The sequence below is a fragment of the Abramis brama genome, assembly GCF_963993115.1.
Source record: "Abramis brama genome assembly, chromosome: 11".
NCBI lineage: Eukaryota > Metazoa > Chordata > Actinopteri > Cypriniformes > Leuciscidae > Abramis > Abramis brama.
The window spans coordinates 20,824,769-20,840,968 of record NC_139973.1 but is presented as its reverse complement, the minus strand read 5'-3'; the positions used below and the strand labels follow the sequence as shown (position 1 = coordinate 20,840,968).

General features: G+C 35.2%; 1 protein-coding gene across 2 annotated transcripts in view; it reads right to left on the bottom strand.

Annotated features, from left to right (window-relative positions):
• usp43a (ubiquitin specific peptidase 43a) overlaps nucleotides 1–16,200 on the bottom strand; it is a 97,093-nt gene that overhangs the window by 16,380 nt on the left and 64,513 nt on the right. For both annotated transcript variants that reach the window (XM_084129937.1, XM_084129938.1), the window contains exons 7-9: nucleotides 8,215–8,377; nucleotides 5,187–5,295; nucleotides 1,632–1,732 (exon numbers count right to left, since the gene is read on the bottom strand). In XM_084129937.1, coding sequence (XP_083986063.1) covers nucleotides 1,632–1,732; nucleotides 5,187–5,295; nucleotides 8,215–8,377 — 373 coding nt within the window. The remainder of the gene's footprint in view (nucleotides 1–1,631; nucleotides 1,733–5,186; nucleotides 5,296–8,214; nucleotides 8,378–16,200) is intronic.

The window sequence follows — 16,200 nt, the reverse complement described above, 5'->3', positions numbered from 1 at the left end:
GGTAATATCATGGTACTTTGATATAAACCATGGCAATGAATGTATATATATGGTACTTCTGAGGTACTTAAAAAACTGGTATGCAGTGTTGGGGAGTAACTAGTTACATGCAATGTAATTCAGAAATAAAAACATTCTTATTATTCATGCGTCACTTCATCTATCCTATCTATCCCTGTCATTTCTTCACGCACACACAAACGTACACATTACCGTCAAACCCAGTATTAGGTTGTGGTTTCATACATAATCTGCTCTAAAGATTATAATTCTATTCTAGTGAACCCTCATTTAAAAACCTTGAACTTTAAAGTAAAACACATTTACAAATAAAAAAAATCATAATTCTGTTATATTCACTTCAGAGAAAGGAAAATAGCCCAGAATAGCAGACAGAGGAGCGAATGAGGCTGCAGTCACGACTGTGGAACTGAGTTTTAAGCTGTTTAAATTGAGAAATGGATCATTGGCTTTTGAGACTCGTGTGCGTTACACCTACAGCACTGTGAGGATGAGCTCTTCATGGTTTAGCTTGTTGGGTTTGTCTCTCAAGAGCCTCACAAACATGATGCAGAGAAGAGGAAACAATTAGTCCAAACTAGGTTACAATACTGTGATGTGGGTGTTTGGAGACCAATTAAAAAGTTTAAAGCAGCTGGAGATATTAACTTTTAGCAGCATTGCACTGATAAGAACTCAGGGTGTATAGAACACATAGTTTGGGGTCAGAAAGATAAAAAAAAAAGAAACTTTTTATTCTGCAAGGATGTGTAACGCTGCATGAAGGTGTAAAGGCGAAGACATGCAACAGTATTTTATTTAAATAAACAAAAAGATAATCCAAGGAGACAATGATAACGATGATCATAATCCAATGGAGAAACTGGCAACAAAACAGCTTAGTCAAACTAAGACAATACCCGACAACTCAAGAGTAAAACAGTGGGATATAAATACAAGAGATATGAATTAACTAAACAAGAAACAGGTGAAGAACATATTCAGTAACTATGGTAACTAACAAGTGTGTACTAGTAACCTAGGAACTGAGGAAACCGAAACAAACACAGGAACAAAAGGAATGAAGAGAAGATCAAAATAAGAGTCTCAAAACTGAACCAGACGCGACAGGATAAGAAATTGGACGATAAATTGATTGACAACAAGACTTTTACATTGCTCCAAAAAAAAAAAAAAATCTATTTCAAATGAATGCTGTTCTTTTGAACTTTCTATTCATCAAAGAATCTGAAAAAAATTATCACGGTTTCCACAAAAATATTACGTTATTCAGCTGTGATAATAATAATAGTAAGAAATGTTAATTGATAACTAAATCAGCACATCAGAATGATTTGACACTAAAGACTGGAGTAATGGCTGCTAAAATTCAGCTTTGCCATCACAAGAATAAATTGCATTATAATTAAATTGCATTACAAAAATATATTAAAATATAAAACAGTTCAAAATTGTAATAATAATAATAATAATAATAATAATAATAATAATTCACAATATTACTGTTTTTACTGTATTTTTGACCAAACACATTCTGCCTTGGTGAGCAAAAAACTTCTTTCAAAAACATAAAATAACATTTGTTCTTCAGGTGGGGAATGTGGGCTCACCTGTCCACAGTTGGGTGGCACAGAGGTCTGCTGTCGTAGGGAGACAGGTAACTGCAGGAAGCCGACCCACCCACCACACGCATCTTAAACAGTTCAGTAGTCTGTGGAAGGCAAAATACAGCTTTTTAGCACAAATGTAACAATTCTGTTCTTTATTCTCTATCTCTATTCTCTAACTATTCTCCTAAGTTTCTCCTACAATCTCCTGAGAGTTATGGATTCAGAATAAAGTCTGTTTACTCCCTGTTGTTTACTCCTCATCTCATTCATGCATGCTGCACACCAACCTGCTGCACACGACTGTCAAAACATTTGGTAATTAAACAGAATTTCCTTAAGTTCAGTGACAACATGTTACAATGTTTACATGGTACAACTGGTAGCCTAATGTTTTTATTAGTCCTTGACTCAAATTTCAGGATATCAATCCATTCGCTTGTGATTCAGTTCCGATCCTGATTCAATATCGATTAATTTGGATAAATATCAAGTACAGAAGCTACATGTTAATTTTTCTCTAGGAAAAATCTCTCAACTAATGCTGTAAACATACAGGGAGCCCTGTCAGCTGGTATTATTATTAAAGGTTAAAATTAACAACTCAAATTAATATAATGAGTTTTTTTAATAATAACATTATACTATAATAGTGTATATATTTAGCAAAATACTCTATAGTAATTTTTTTCTTGCTAACTAAGATAAATGTATGGAAGCTTGCCTCTGCCACAGAATAAAACAATTTAAAAGATAACTGCAAGATATAAACTCACAATTGTGACTTTTTTCCTCAGAATTGCGAGTTTATATCTCAAAATTCTGACTTTATAACACGTAATTGCGACTTAATATCATACAATTGCGAGATAAAAAGTCGCAATTAACTTTTTTATTTTTTATTCTGTGGTGGAAACAAGTTTCCATATAAATGTAACGTGACATTGTTTACAAGCTGTTTAATTGACGTCTATCCACCGTTGAAACACGGATGGAGCGATTACAGGAGACATGATTCATTTCAGTAAGTTATACTATACCTTTCAACATACCTTCTGATGCTCATATATGTGTTTATTTACTATTAACTAGTAAGAGATGATCGGTTCAAGAGGCGCTTGACCTGAGGCGCTACAGCGATCTGTCACGCGCCACATTAAAGAGTGCCAAAAAGGTATTTATTATTTTAATTTTGGAATACAATTGACAGAATTTAAAAGCTGAGACTTTGATTCATATCAAAAGTAACCTGCTCTGTCTTGTCTGTCTGTGTCCTCTTTGCTCCGCCATTTTTCACTGCGTGAGAAAATGGATGTGTGGCGTGTGTTAACTGAGTGAGTCTCAGTTAAGGATTCTTCGTTCCATCAACAAATGTTAAGCCTTGTCCAGAGGCAGTAAATTAGCCCCAAACAATAATAATAATGCCACCACCGTGCTTTACAGTTGGGATTATTATCATATTATTGAATGCAGTATTTTGGTTTTCCCCAAATGTAATGCTTCTCATTTAAACCAAAAGTTATATTTAGGACTCATCTGTCCACAAGACATTCTTCCAATAGTCTTCTGGCTCACGGTCTCTGGCAAACATTAGACGGGTAGCAATATTCTTCTTGGAGAGTGTTTGCTCGATGGTGGACTCATAAACACTAATCTTAAATAATGTAAGAGAGGCCACAGGTCCTTTAGATGTTACTATGGGGTTCTTTCTAGAATATAAGATGTCTTTCTCCTGGAGTGATATTTGTTAGACATCCACTCCTATGTAAAGTAACATTGTAGCTTCTTCTACTTGTATACGTTAATAGCAAGTACTGTAATCTGATAGTATTGATAGTTATAGTTTTGCAAACTTTTCCAGCCTGGGAAGCATCAATAATGATATTTTAGGAAGTTGACCAAGGCATGGCAAACTTCCACAAACCTGTGTGATAAGGGCTAGACATAAAGGGAGAGTTAACCTTAAAATGAAGCAAGTACGGTTGAGCTGCCATTGACCCAATTTGATGTTTTCTATGTATGTGCGCTCATCAATGTTTATATGTGAATAAAAGCCTGAATTAAATCTGTTCAATTTACAACACGATCTTGTTTCTTCAGAAGACTTGGATTAAACAGCTTGATTCGTATTACTTGTACCATCTCTCTATTAACTTTTTGAAGTTTGAATTGAGGGAAAGTTTTATTAAGTCTTATGGGTTTGGAACAACATGAGGGTGAGAAAATGACAGAAATAATTTTTTTTTTTTTGGGTGAACTATAACTTTTATCCAATTTTATCCCATTAATTACCTTATTCCAATGACCTTTTCAAATATCTGATAATCCTAAAGGTTCACATACAAGTATATAAGTGACAACATTTAATTTTCATGACAACAGGATTTAGAATAAGATATGATCCTTTTGAAGATCAAATGTTTACAGCAAAATGGAAAATTCTTAATTCACAAACTTTCTGGCATCACTGAAAATAATAATGACATTCTCTTGATAATATACATTTTTTTGGGGGTGAACTAATGCTTTAAAAGAGGTTTGAAAAATGGCATTTGTTTATTCTTTTCTGAAGGGAATGACAGTAGCATAGTGGAACTGAGGAAGAGAGGAACATCAGGATTTTAAGCATAAATAGAACAAAATGGAGCTGCACTCAAGCGCACAGAGTGATCAATTAAAGATTTAATGGGAACCAATGAACGGATGAAAACGGCAGCAGTCTTTTGTTTGAGGAGGTGAGTTTATATTGGTCCTTTAATTTATTATCCAGAGAAGATGTTAAAACAATACAACTCTGCTCTGCAGTACTGGCCAATTTGTTGTACTGAAGCACTTAGAAGACAATGTAAGATCTTTTGTGTCTTTCTATCTCATTAATTTTCTGAAACATGTTCTAAAAGTCTCTTAAACAATCTAATGGGTCTAATACTGTAAGAACAAATAACTGTAATGAACAAGACTGGTGTTACAAAACAGTGGCATCTATGGCATTTAAATGATATGACTGAAGCTGTAAGTTAAATATATAATACTATAGTAATTCAAAATATATTTTGAATTTTAATTCAAGATTATTCACTGACTTTATGACAAACTTCATGAATGTTAAACAAGAATCTCTTTTTTAGGAAAATGGATACAACAGTGAGCCTCAGAGGGCAGCGTTGGCACATGACCATTTATGGTCACATTCCTGCATATTTAAACTTATAAGGAAATAACATAGCGCTGCAGGATGTATCTAAAAGGTAGTGATTGATGAATAATAATTAACACATTTGTTCATATTCAGTCAATAAGTCCAACAGGTGTGTACTGTACACAAGACCATTTCTCTTTCTCCTCATCTCTCCATCTCCTGTATTCAACTAATTGGTCTGTGATTATCCTTCCCTCATGTGAACATTTAAGCTTGCAGGGAGAGCGGTGTCATAATTATCGAGAGGCTTCTGTCATAATAAAGAAATTCAATATCCATAATTACCCTAGCTCTAACCGCAGAACATGGCGCTAACATCAAAACCTTAGAGTAGTAATCCATGATCAGCTCACACTCACCTTTACAATCGTATTTTTTTGAAACAAGTAAAGCTTATTGCAGACACTCTGTCGCAAATGATCCCAAGAAAGAGTCCTTTCTACTCTCATCAGGAACGGAGGCCCAAACCTGGAGAAAGAAAGCAAAAGTCAAAATGAGTGATAGCACAATTTTGTGTAGACCGAAGACTTATTTATTTTTCCCTGCATCACTACTCTAAGATTATCTGACTAAATAAATATGCACTTTCTCAATCCGGCAAGCTCTTATCTGATTGGTTGACATTACAATAGTAAGGATGTCATGTTATACCTGTTTAAGACTCTTATTCTGAAAGATATTTCTGTTGAATTGCTTCGGTTTTCTCTTCCTGTGTTTGAGTTTGTTTCCATAGCTACCAATTATGGTTTTCATGGTTTCTGATTATGTTCACCTGTGTCTTGTTTAGTTCCTCATTTAGCCCTGTATACATCTATCTAGCCCTGTAGTTTGAGTTTATCAGTTATTGTCTTGGTTAAACTAAGCTGTCATCTCCACAATTTGGATTATCTTCTTGTTTGAAATAAACTACTGCTGCAATATATCCTTGCCCCACTCTTCCCTCCCTGAACATTACAAAGGCGACACAGCATTTATTAAGTCATGCTTGCTTGTTGAGGATGAAATAATCACTGGATTTGCCAGAGTTTGCCAGGTTAGCAACATCAAATCTTTGAAAGATATTCAGAGTTTAGTTTGAAGCAATTTATTAAGCATTAAGTTAACTAGATAGTCCGTAGAATCTGAGTCTATAAAATATTTCCATTATCTTTCCAGTGTTTTCTGTATAAACATTGGTAGAGATTGCTGTGCCCCTTTTTATCCACACCAGTCTAATATTATGGTATAAACTGTGGTCTCTTGCTTTATACTATATGTCGTTCAGACCATTACTTCTAAATGGACTGTCTAAATGGACATTTATTGGCCAGAATAAGCTGCAGTGTGGTTTGTCGTTTAGTCTGGCTAGCCAAACTGCTGCACCACACACACAAAAAAAAAAAGATTTCCCAAGAACTAAAATAGTCACTTCCCCAGTAATCAGATATTACAGGTAGTCCTGCTCCTAACTAGTGACATTGGTTGAGTCAAGCAAACTTGTCTCTGCACATTGAGTTAAGGACAGGATCAAATTAACATTGCAAAAGTTACACAATTCACCTCTCACATAGAAAATATGAACCTACTTTTTGATATAACCCTTATATTTTGTTGCAATTGTTGAACCAGAAAGGCAACTTCACTATCAAATGTGGGCCGGAGGCTGGGAGGCATCTGCCATTAAGGTGCAGTACACAAACACTTCCTCTTTCTCTCTGTCTCTCTCTCCCTCCTCTTCCTTAGGCCCTAAAATGTCATCCTGGCATTTGTAGGTGTTCCAGGGGAATACCTGTCATCTGTTTCCACCCATTGCCCTGTGTCCACGGGTGAGGGAGCGATACTTTGATTGACAGCTGGAGGTTAGGGACAAAGACTGCCAGATGCAGCACTCCCCAGAGTCCAGTATCAGTGCATCTGTAGTTGGAGCATGTAAGATGATTCCTGTGCTGCAGTTTACTTCCTTGGATTATTGATTCTGACAGCGCTGACTGATCTGACTTGTATGAATTAATGTCCTTGTGAATCTAGAAATGTCTCTTGTACCAGTAGGTCTAAAATTAATTTCCAATGAATCACTCGACTCGCACGTTTGGGATATTGGATCTTTAAAATGATAAATATATACATGGATTTTAAATGGTCTTTTAATCACATGATAATATTTCTGCAGGAACAAACAACTATAGCAAATGACTGAATGCTGCAGCCTTACAACCATCTGCTTCACATTTTGTTATTGCAAACACTTAATAAATGAATTACATTTTCTTAAAAAAATTTAAATGTGTAAAACAGTAAAATCTAATGTTACATATAAAACTAAAAATAGGCCCACAACATTAAAGATCCAGTGGTATATTAAACTGTGGGCATGGTGTACGTTTTATCCCTGTTTGCACCAAAAAAGTTTTTTTAAAGAAAGTTTCATCTGACCACAGAAACCAGTCCCGTTTGAAGTTCTAATCGGTTCTGACAACTGGATATGCTGGAGTTTGTTTTTGGATGAGTGAGGAGGATTTTTCTTGAAACCCTCCCAAACAACATGTGGTGATGTAGGGGTTGTTTTTTTTAGGCTTTCCGACCCCAAGACTCAACTAATCTCTGCAATTCTCCATCTGTGATTCTTGGAGAGTCTTTGGCCACTCAAACTTTCCTCCTCACCGTGCATTAAGACAACACGTCGTCTATACACCTTCCAGGCAGATTCGTAACATCTTTAGTTGATTGGAACTTCTTAATTATTACCCTGATGGTGGAAATGGGGATTTTCAATTCTTTAGCTATTTTCTTACAACCACTTTCTTTTTCATGATGCTCAACAATCTTTTGATGCACATCAGAACTATATTCTTTGGTTTTACTCATTGTGATGAATGATTAAGGGAATTTGGCCTTTGTTTTCCTCATATTTAAACTCCTGTGAAACACAAAGCCATAGCTAGACAATTTCATGTTCCTAATCACCCTGGTGTGCTAAAAAAAAAAAGAGATATTTTACTCAAAAAATTCTAGAGGTGACAATAATTGTGGCCAACGTGTTTTGGAGAAAAACATTTATTTCATAATGCAATTTCCCCCCCACTTTCAATATTTTTTTGCTTCAATGAAAGGTTAGATTTTTTTTATAATTTTGTTTGAATGAAAGATCAAAAGGATAAACAAAGCAGATTTATTTTTTACAGCCATCATTGACCATATTTACCAGGGGTGCCATTAATTCTGACCACAACTGTAATTATAAACATTTAAGCTCCATTTAACTATTCATCAAAGGGGTTAGAACATTCAAATTTCAGGGAGGAATTCAAGCAAACAACTTGGGGTTCAGTTGGCAAAAAGGTTGGGAAACCCTTAAAGGGGTCCTTCTGTAACATTAGGTTTAAGATAGTGAAGTAGTGCTTTAGTCACCTTGTAGCTTCTTGGCCAGATCCAGCAACATTGCAGAGTAACAGGAGGATCTTTGAAGAACCACCCTGATTCAAGAATTCTGATGATAACGTCCCTGAGGGTGGTAACCTGTGACCTTTGGGCTCTGCAGTGTATGGGGACGAAGGGAGGGAGTGATGGATCCCTACGAAAGATAAAAAGAAACAAGCATCTTATTAAACATCAAAAGTGTTGAAAAATAATAGTGTGCAATTACAAATCAGTTCAGTGATAAAATTAGAACTTTGTACGTAGTGCCATCAAAACTTAAAAGAAAAAGAAAGGTCAGTTATGTTTCATACATTTACAGTGAGTTAAAGGGGTATTTATCCAACAATTCCATTATTTTTTAATTATGGGTAATGGGTAATTTTAAGTAATGGGTGTGTTTTGGGATTCACGTGCGTTAAACCAATCAGAGTCTCATCTCCCATTCCCTTTAAATGCCAGTTGCACTCGGACCATGGCAGATTTGCTATTTACATGACGGAATTTGATAGTGGAAAGACCGAAGCCATCTCCAGAGTGCAAACAGAACGGCTCGTGCGCAAGGTAAAAGTGCGCAAGCAGACCATCTACAGGACAAGCTGGATTCCACCATATCTTTATGTACACAATAATAATCTTTTACATTGTAATCCTTTTATTTTATATATTTGGCATGTTTTTGTGCTGCTGTGCGTCCCTGTGCGTTTAATAAGCAGAGTGTACGCGTGTTATGGACCCGCCTATAGGCGCACATTCCTACACGCACTCTTTAAATAACAAAAAAAAAATATATATATTGCGCCATTGACTTTAGACCAGGTTTCAGTTGGTCAATGACGCAGTCTATTTCTGTTGCCTCAAAATAGCAACGTGCCAAAAATGTGCCAGAACACACCTCGTTTTCAGACCAGCATGCCCATGGGCGCACAATGGGCGCAAATGCATTTGCTATTTAAACAAATTGGCGCAGGACGTGAAAAAGATAACTGCGTCAGACTGTAACTAGCAAAAAACAGGGGTGTAAGATAGGATATATATGCTCTTGGTGATCAATATATGATATTATGATATATATGATATATGACTTCCCAATGACCCATTTTGCAGCTCAATTTTTTGGAATGGAAAGTGTGATTGTTATATAGTGTGTTCTATAGTGTGTTAGTAAGTTCTCTTACTTGTGTTTTCTGTATGTTGTATCTTTTGTATCAGTATGTGTAGACATGTATGATACATGTATCATTTTATTCCTGCATCAATCTTGTAACTACCCTTTGGTTTCCTTGGTGACTGCTGGCATGCTATGATCTTTCACTTCAATCAGAAGTGGATGTTTGATCCTGAATTGTGATTAAAAGCCAACAATGCTGGACAACACACACACACACGCACGGTTTATGGAGACTCTCCATAGGCGTAAAAGTTTTTAATACTGTACAACTGTATATTCGATCCCCTAACACTAACCGTACACCTAAACCTACCCATCACAGAAAACCTTTGGCATTTTTTGAATTTCAAAAATACACTTTTTTTTGCCATTTTGTTAATGAGGACACAGGAAGTTTCCTCGCAAACCATGTTTGCGCAGTAATATCTTTGCTGATCTCTATCTACATACAGTAGAATCAAAATTTATTGTGAGTAACTTTATTTATAACTTTATAAATAAACTATTTATTTAGTTTTTTTTTGCTTAAAAAATTTCATTGATCTCTATGTCATTTTCTCTTATGTTACTTTTCTCATTAAGCCATCTAAAATGACAGTTCATTTATCTTTCTATAAATGTGATTGATTCATTTTGAATGGGAAAACCAATGCAAATTTTATCATGGCAAACCTTTGGTGTTGCTTAATTTTTTTGTAAAGACGTATCTTGTGCACACCAAGGTTCCATTAATAAAATACAGTAAAACATTAATATTGTTATTTAAAATAACCGTTTTCTATTGTACTAGATTTTAATGTGTAATTTATTCCTGCTATGAAAAAAAGAAAAAGAAAAAATAAATTAACATCATTATTCCAGTCTTCAGTGTCACATGATCCTTGAGAAATCATTTTAATATGCTGATTTGGTGCTCAATAACATAATGAATAAAAAGTTCAAAAGAAATTTCAGAATTTTTTTACCATTTCAAGTTAATTTGAAATAGTAAAGACTGACATTGTTACAAAAATCCTGTCCCTTTTGATCAATTGGTAAACCGTTAGTTTAGGGGCCAATTCTCACTATTAACTAGTTGCTTATTGGAATGCATATTACTAGGATATTGGCTGTTTATTAGTACTTATAAAGCACATATTAATGCCTTATATTCTGCATGACCATATTCTACATCCCTTAATCCAACCCAATACCTAATCTTAACAACTACCTTACTAACTATTAATAAGCAGAAATTAGGAGTTTATTAAGGCAAAAGTTATAGTTAATAGTTATTGTTAGAGTATAGTAATTGGACCCTAAACTAAAGCGAGGCCGATCAATTTCATGCATCCTTGCTGAAAAAAATAATAAAAAAAAATAAATAATTCATACTGCTCCTTAACTTTTGAATGGTAATATATATTCAAGGTCGCAAAACACTAAATAACACAAACACTAAATAGCAGATTTTTTTTGTCATTTGCCTTTCATTTCATGTAATATATCTGACAGAACTCTGTGCTTGTAGACTGTTCCTAGACATTATTCGACATATATTCCTGTATAATATGAATACAGTTACACTGACGAATACTTGACACCATCAAAATAAGTTCTGGATAAATATTGGTTCTCTTTAGCAATCCAATGAGATAAGTAGCAAGTGCTTAATGTACAATATCTTCTTTTCATGGCAGGATGGAAGCGTTTCTATCTCACTCTCTGATTCGATCTCTATCGCACACTCACAGCAGGCCTTACTCGTCAGTGTCTCATTTGAGGGCCAGCTGGAGCAGATTGAAGAGGGGAACTGTGAGCTTGTGAGAGCCATATTTAAACTTGGCCCTTACTGACACACACATACATTTCACACTTTCACAGACGCAAACACACTAAGACCAACCCACAGTTTGAATGCCTTTGCAGAACAATGCAGTCCTTTTTGGATATTGACAGAATTCTTCTGTTCAGCCATGATTTTATTTTAAGGTCAAAGGAGGAGCCAATAGAGGCTCTTAACAGTGCTGGTTAGTTGTAGGTTGTTCGTTGTTGCTGTAACTGATTATATGTAATCTGGATTACAAAATCAGATTCCATGTCGGGTAACGGTCATATAGTCACACTTTTTTGTGTTTTATTTTTGTGTTATAGTGTTTTATTTGTATTGTTTTCGTTTTAAATTAGATTTTTTTATGATTTAATTCATTATCAGCTTTAATCAACTTACGGACCCCCTGCAATTACTTCAACACCAGTTTTCGAAATCCTAATGTACAGTAATGTAATGTTTAATACTGTTGTTGATAAAAACGGCAATATATTTTCTTTATCTTTGTACTTTTATGTCAATATGGTACAAAATGATGCTATTCAAATCAATGTGATAAATGGGTTAGGTCAAAAGTAATCTAATGACATACTAAAATGTGACATGTAAACACTGCAGATCACTGATTGGTCAGAGAGAATAGTCACTACCAGCGTTATTGGATTTGCGACACGAGACACCAAACAAACAAACTTCTTCATCTTGCAGTGAAAAACATCCACGTCGAGAATCAAGAACACCATTCCATCGATATGCTCCATTGCTCCTGTGTTGTGCATTTGTTTGTGACGCGTTTACGATGATGCCACGGCAATAGAGGCGCCGCAACTATAACGATCAGTCTATAATCCCACCCACTTTTAAGCAGTACTAAACTGCAGTGGAAAAGCTAACCGAGCCAAGCCATGCCGAGCCGTGCCGTGCCGTGCAGTGGAAAAGCGCCATAAAATAAATAAAATACAGTCCAATTATATTACCTAAAATGTGTAATGTAATAGATTACATTACTCTTTAAAATTTGTGTCATGTAATTTGAAATAAGTAGCGCATTACAATTTGTAAGTAATCTATCAACCACTGACTTGCCTTTAAAGTTTTCCTTTGTTACCTCACTACATGGAGCAATACTTTGAAGATGAGAAGATTTGACATTACTTTGCTATAAGAGTCATGTGTTCCACTGTGGCCTTAAAAGACTATTTCTGGTTCAATACAAGTTAAGGGGTCATGAGAAATACAATTTTCCTTGAGTTTTTGACATATAAGAGGTAATCATCCTATAAGAATATCCTGTAAGTTTCAGAACTGAAAACTTCCTTGTTAGTCCAAAAACAGCTTTTATTGTAACCAAGCCCAGAAAACGACTCGTTATAGAATGTGCCTATAGGTGAAAGACCGACACTGCGTGTTAGTGAGATGACAAGGAGAGAGAAGCGATAGATAACTGGACTAAAAATAATATTACCTAAAGGGTCCTAATGCTAGGAATGTGGTTATTTATTTTCAACAATGTGAATGTCTCAGTTGAGCATTATTTGTTTGTTCGGTACATCTTACTGTGAATTCTCTTGTAAATCAGAATCAAAACGGTCAACTTCACATTGTTTCTCTTAGTAGGATGAAAATAATCTTATTTAGACTTTGATTAAATTATATAGAAAGCGATCAAAGAACGCTCCCTTTACAATCGTTGGAGCTGTCAATCAAACAGCGCAAGTTTATCAGTGGCTGAGTTCTGGACTCTCGCCAAAACTCCCGTCATAATCAACAAATCTCTTATTTACATTCTGTTTGCACTGTTAGTTATGATGAAAGCTTTGAGAGTGCAGAAATTGAGTTACAATGACGAGATCACAGCATTCATGCGCTCAACATGTCTGTGATTGGCTACATGCTCATCACTGCAACCTTTCATGCCACTATCTAAATATAATGCTATAGATCTAAGTATGGTGCTAATCAACACTTTCCACCAGTAGTTAACCTTGAGAGCTGTAATAGTAAAGATGTCAGCCAATCACAGCAGTGGGCGTTTACACTGGAGTCTCACAGCAGACACACCCCTTCAAACAGAGCATTCAAATCAGAGGCTAAAATCAGGGTAGCAAAAATGCCTTTTATTTCTAAATTCTGACAATTTTGATATAAAAATCATACTAACATTATAAATGCACCCCAAGAAACATTATAAAACAATAAGACAATGCAGTTCATGACCCTTTAAGTTACTTGCACTTGAGCCATAATTAATTAATTTTGACTCGCTTACAAACTTAACTTGTATTTAACCTGGACTATTACTTTAATTCCAGCACACTAGATACATGATGACAGAACAGCTCTGAGGAAGATGATGACTCTAATAGCAACATTAGATATTAGTAATTCATTAAAGTGGCAGTAAAAGAGCAGTCCATGCAGAATGAATTATTCACTGGTCTGGGCTGGAGAGTCCAGACAATACCAGGCAAATCTGCAAGAGCATTGCACAACATCAGAGAAGTGGAGTGTGTATTTGCTCAGTTACACATGACCTCACCAAACCTCTATCAACTTATGCTTCAGAGAGACCCAGATGTAAGTCTAAGAACAGTTCAGAGTCAGACAGATGATCTTCTAACCTAGTCTTTCGATCTCATCTCAAGGGAGGGAATTTGGTATATGCACTGGAAAAGAGGGCAAAGATATTGTACCTGCTACCAAATGTGAGCTACTATAGACTGTAAAATGTTTGTTATACATTTACAGAAAAAGTTAAAAAGTGAATTGTGGAAAACTGTAGATTGGTTTAATTGGTAATTGGTTTATCACCAAACTATATGTAATATGGTGTAGTTCCTGTGTGACAGCACAAGATTATATTTTATTGAAATAGTTTTGTTTATTCTTATTTCAGTAATGTAATGTAATGTAAATGACAGGTGTTTTGACATAGAACCGCATAAATCCGAGTCTGAAGAGTGAACAAGATTATCTGTTATGCGGTGTGTACTTTGAACTTAACACCTTTAACCTTATTATTGATCATTCTCAGATTAGGTAAAGTAAGTCGATTCGAGTCTGGCCTAAATTCGAAGCATAAAATGCTTACAATTTTGTCAAGACTTCTCCTTGGTATGTTCTTGCTCAAAGCCTTAAAACACTATAAATCAAAGCCTCGAAGGCAGTTTTTGTATTGTCTGTACTCTGTACAATAATCATGCTTTCAATCAAAGGTGTAGACAGCTCTGGGCTTCTTGTCTTCAGCTCTGGGCTTTAGAGTCGGGGGTTTTGACGTATCAGTATCCAAAGAGGCAATCAACTCTTCAGTCTTTTATATTCCTGTTGTTCACCGCCAAAGTTAGGTTCTAATCTTCTTGATTGACGTACGTTGTAACTTTCCCAAGACTCAAGATCCTTCTAAGGCCTCGCAGGTGCAAGCTGTCCGCCTTTTCATGTCCTTGAACTCCTGTAAACTAAGGTGGCTGATTTCCTTTTAAGGTTCTAGGAGTAGGACCACAATAGAACCAGAGTTCTTTTTTCCTTGAACACACACACATACATACACATACACATACACATACACATACACACACCTGTGTACTGGCAGTCCCGTTTCGCTCTTCCTCGGCACACACATAAATAATTAACAATAACTGTACATCTCTGCCCAAGCAATGCATTATATTAAATACATTACCCAAATATGTGTAAAAGCATCTCAAATAAATAAACAAGGAGGCAGAGTAATTGCATTTCCTTGATATTATAAAACAGTTCATATCGTCGTCATATCAGCTTTATATATGGTCAGACATATATTATATTACTGTCATTATATTATTATTTGTGACCAAAATCAAGTTCAAAAGGAGTTACAATGTTTATGACCAGTGACTTTAGGAGAATTTCAGACATGCGTGTTTTGTCTGTCATTAAATGGCCGCATCTGAGGCAGTAAGTGCATTGCACTACGTTTTAATCAACTTACAGTTATAAAGTTTACTGTAGCTACTGTATGTGGGCACTCCATTTTTTTTCTGTTATTTTGTCAAAATCTCATGTTAATAAAGATGAAGTGCTTTGCACAGGCTATTTAAGATAGCATTGGGTATGACTCGACGACAAATGCTAGATTAAGACTCTTCTCCACTCCTCAAATACATAAAACGGTAACACTTTACAATAAGGTTCATTAGTTAACTACATTAGTTAACATTAACTAATAATGAACTGCACTTATACAGCATTTGTTCATCTTTGTTAATGTTAATTTCAACATTTACTAATACTTTATTAAAATCTTGTTAACATTAGTTAATGCACTGTGAACTAACATGAACAAACAATGAACAGCTTTATTTTTTATTAACTAACATTAACAAAGATTAACAAAAACAGTAGTAAATGTATTGCTCATTGTTAGTTCATGTTAGTTAATACATTTACTAATGTTTAATAAAGGAACCTTATTGTAAAGTGTTACCCATAAAACATTAGTATTGAGTAAAGAAAACAATGTATCCACTATCCTAATTTGTATACATCTTGAATCTGAAAGGGATTATCAATTTTCTGTATAAAAAAAGTTCAGTTAAAATTTTTTAAGAAAGGGCTTTATAAGTGGACAAAAAGCTGTGACATAACTGCAGAGTGACAGAAGTCTACAACCCATATTTTTGTGCCGATCGGTAACTGTCACGTGTAATGAGGCATGTCATGACAAACGGTCTCTGAAGCTTTCACTGCAGTACTAGCTGTATTTATATAAAACATGCCTTCAAGCAAAGTCAGCAAAAAGTTATTTATAATATAATTTAAAGTTTCTCACAGCTTGATGAACACTCTTAATATACTGCACATTGTAAAAGAAATGAGGCCCATGACAAAGCAGGGCAGCACTTGTTTTCTGATATTGATGAGCTATAATTACTATATCTGTAAGAAAACTAGTTTTAGAACCAGGTAAAAAGCACAGGAGCATATGGCAATTGGAAAAAGGGATAATCCATAGTCTTAA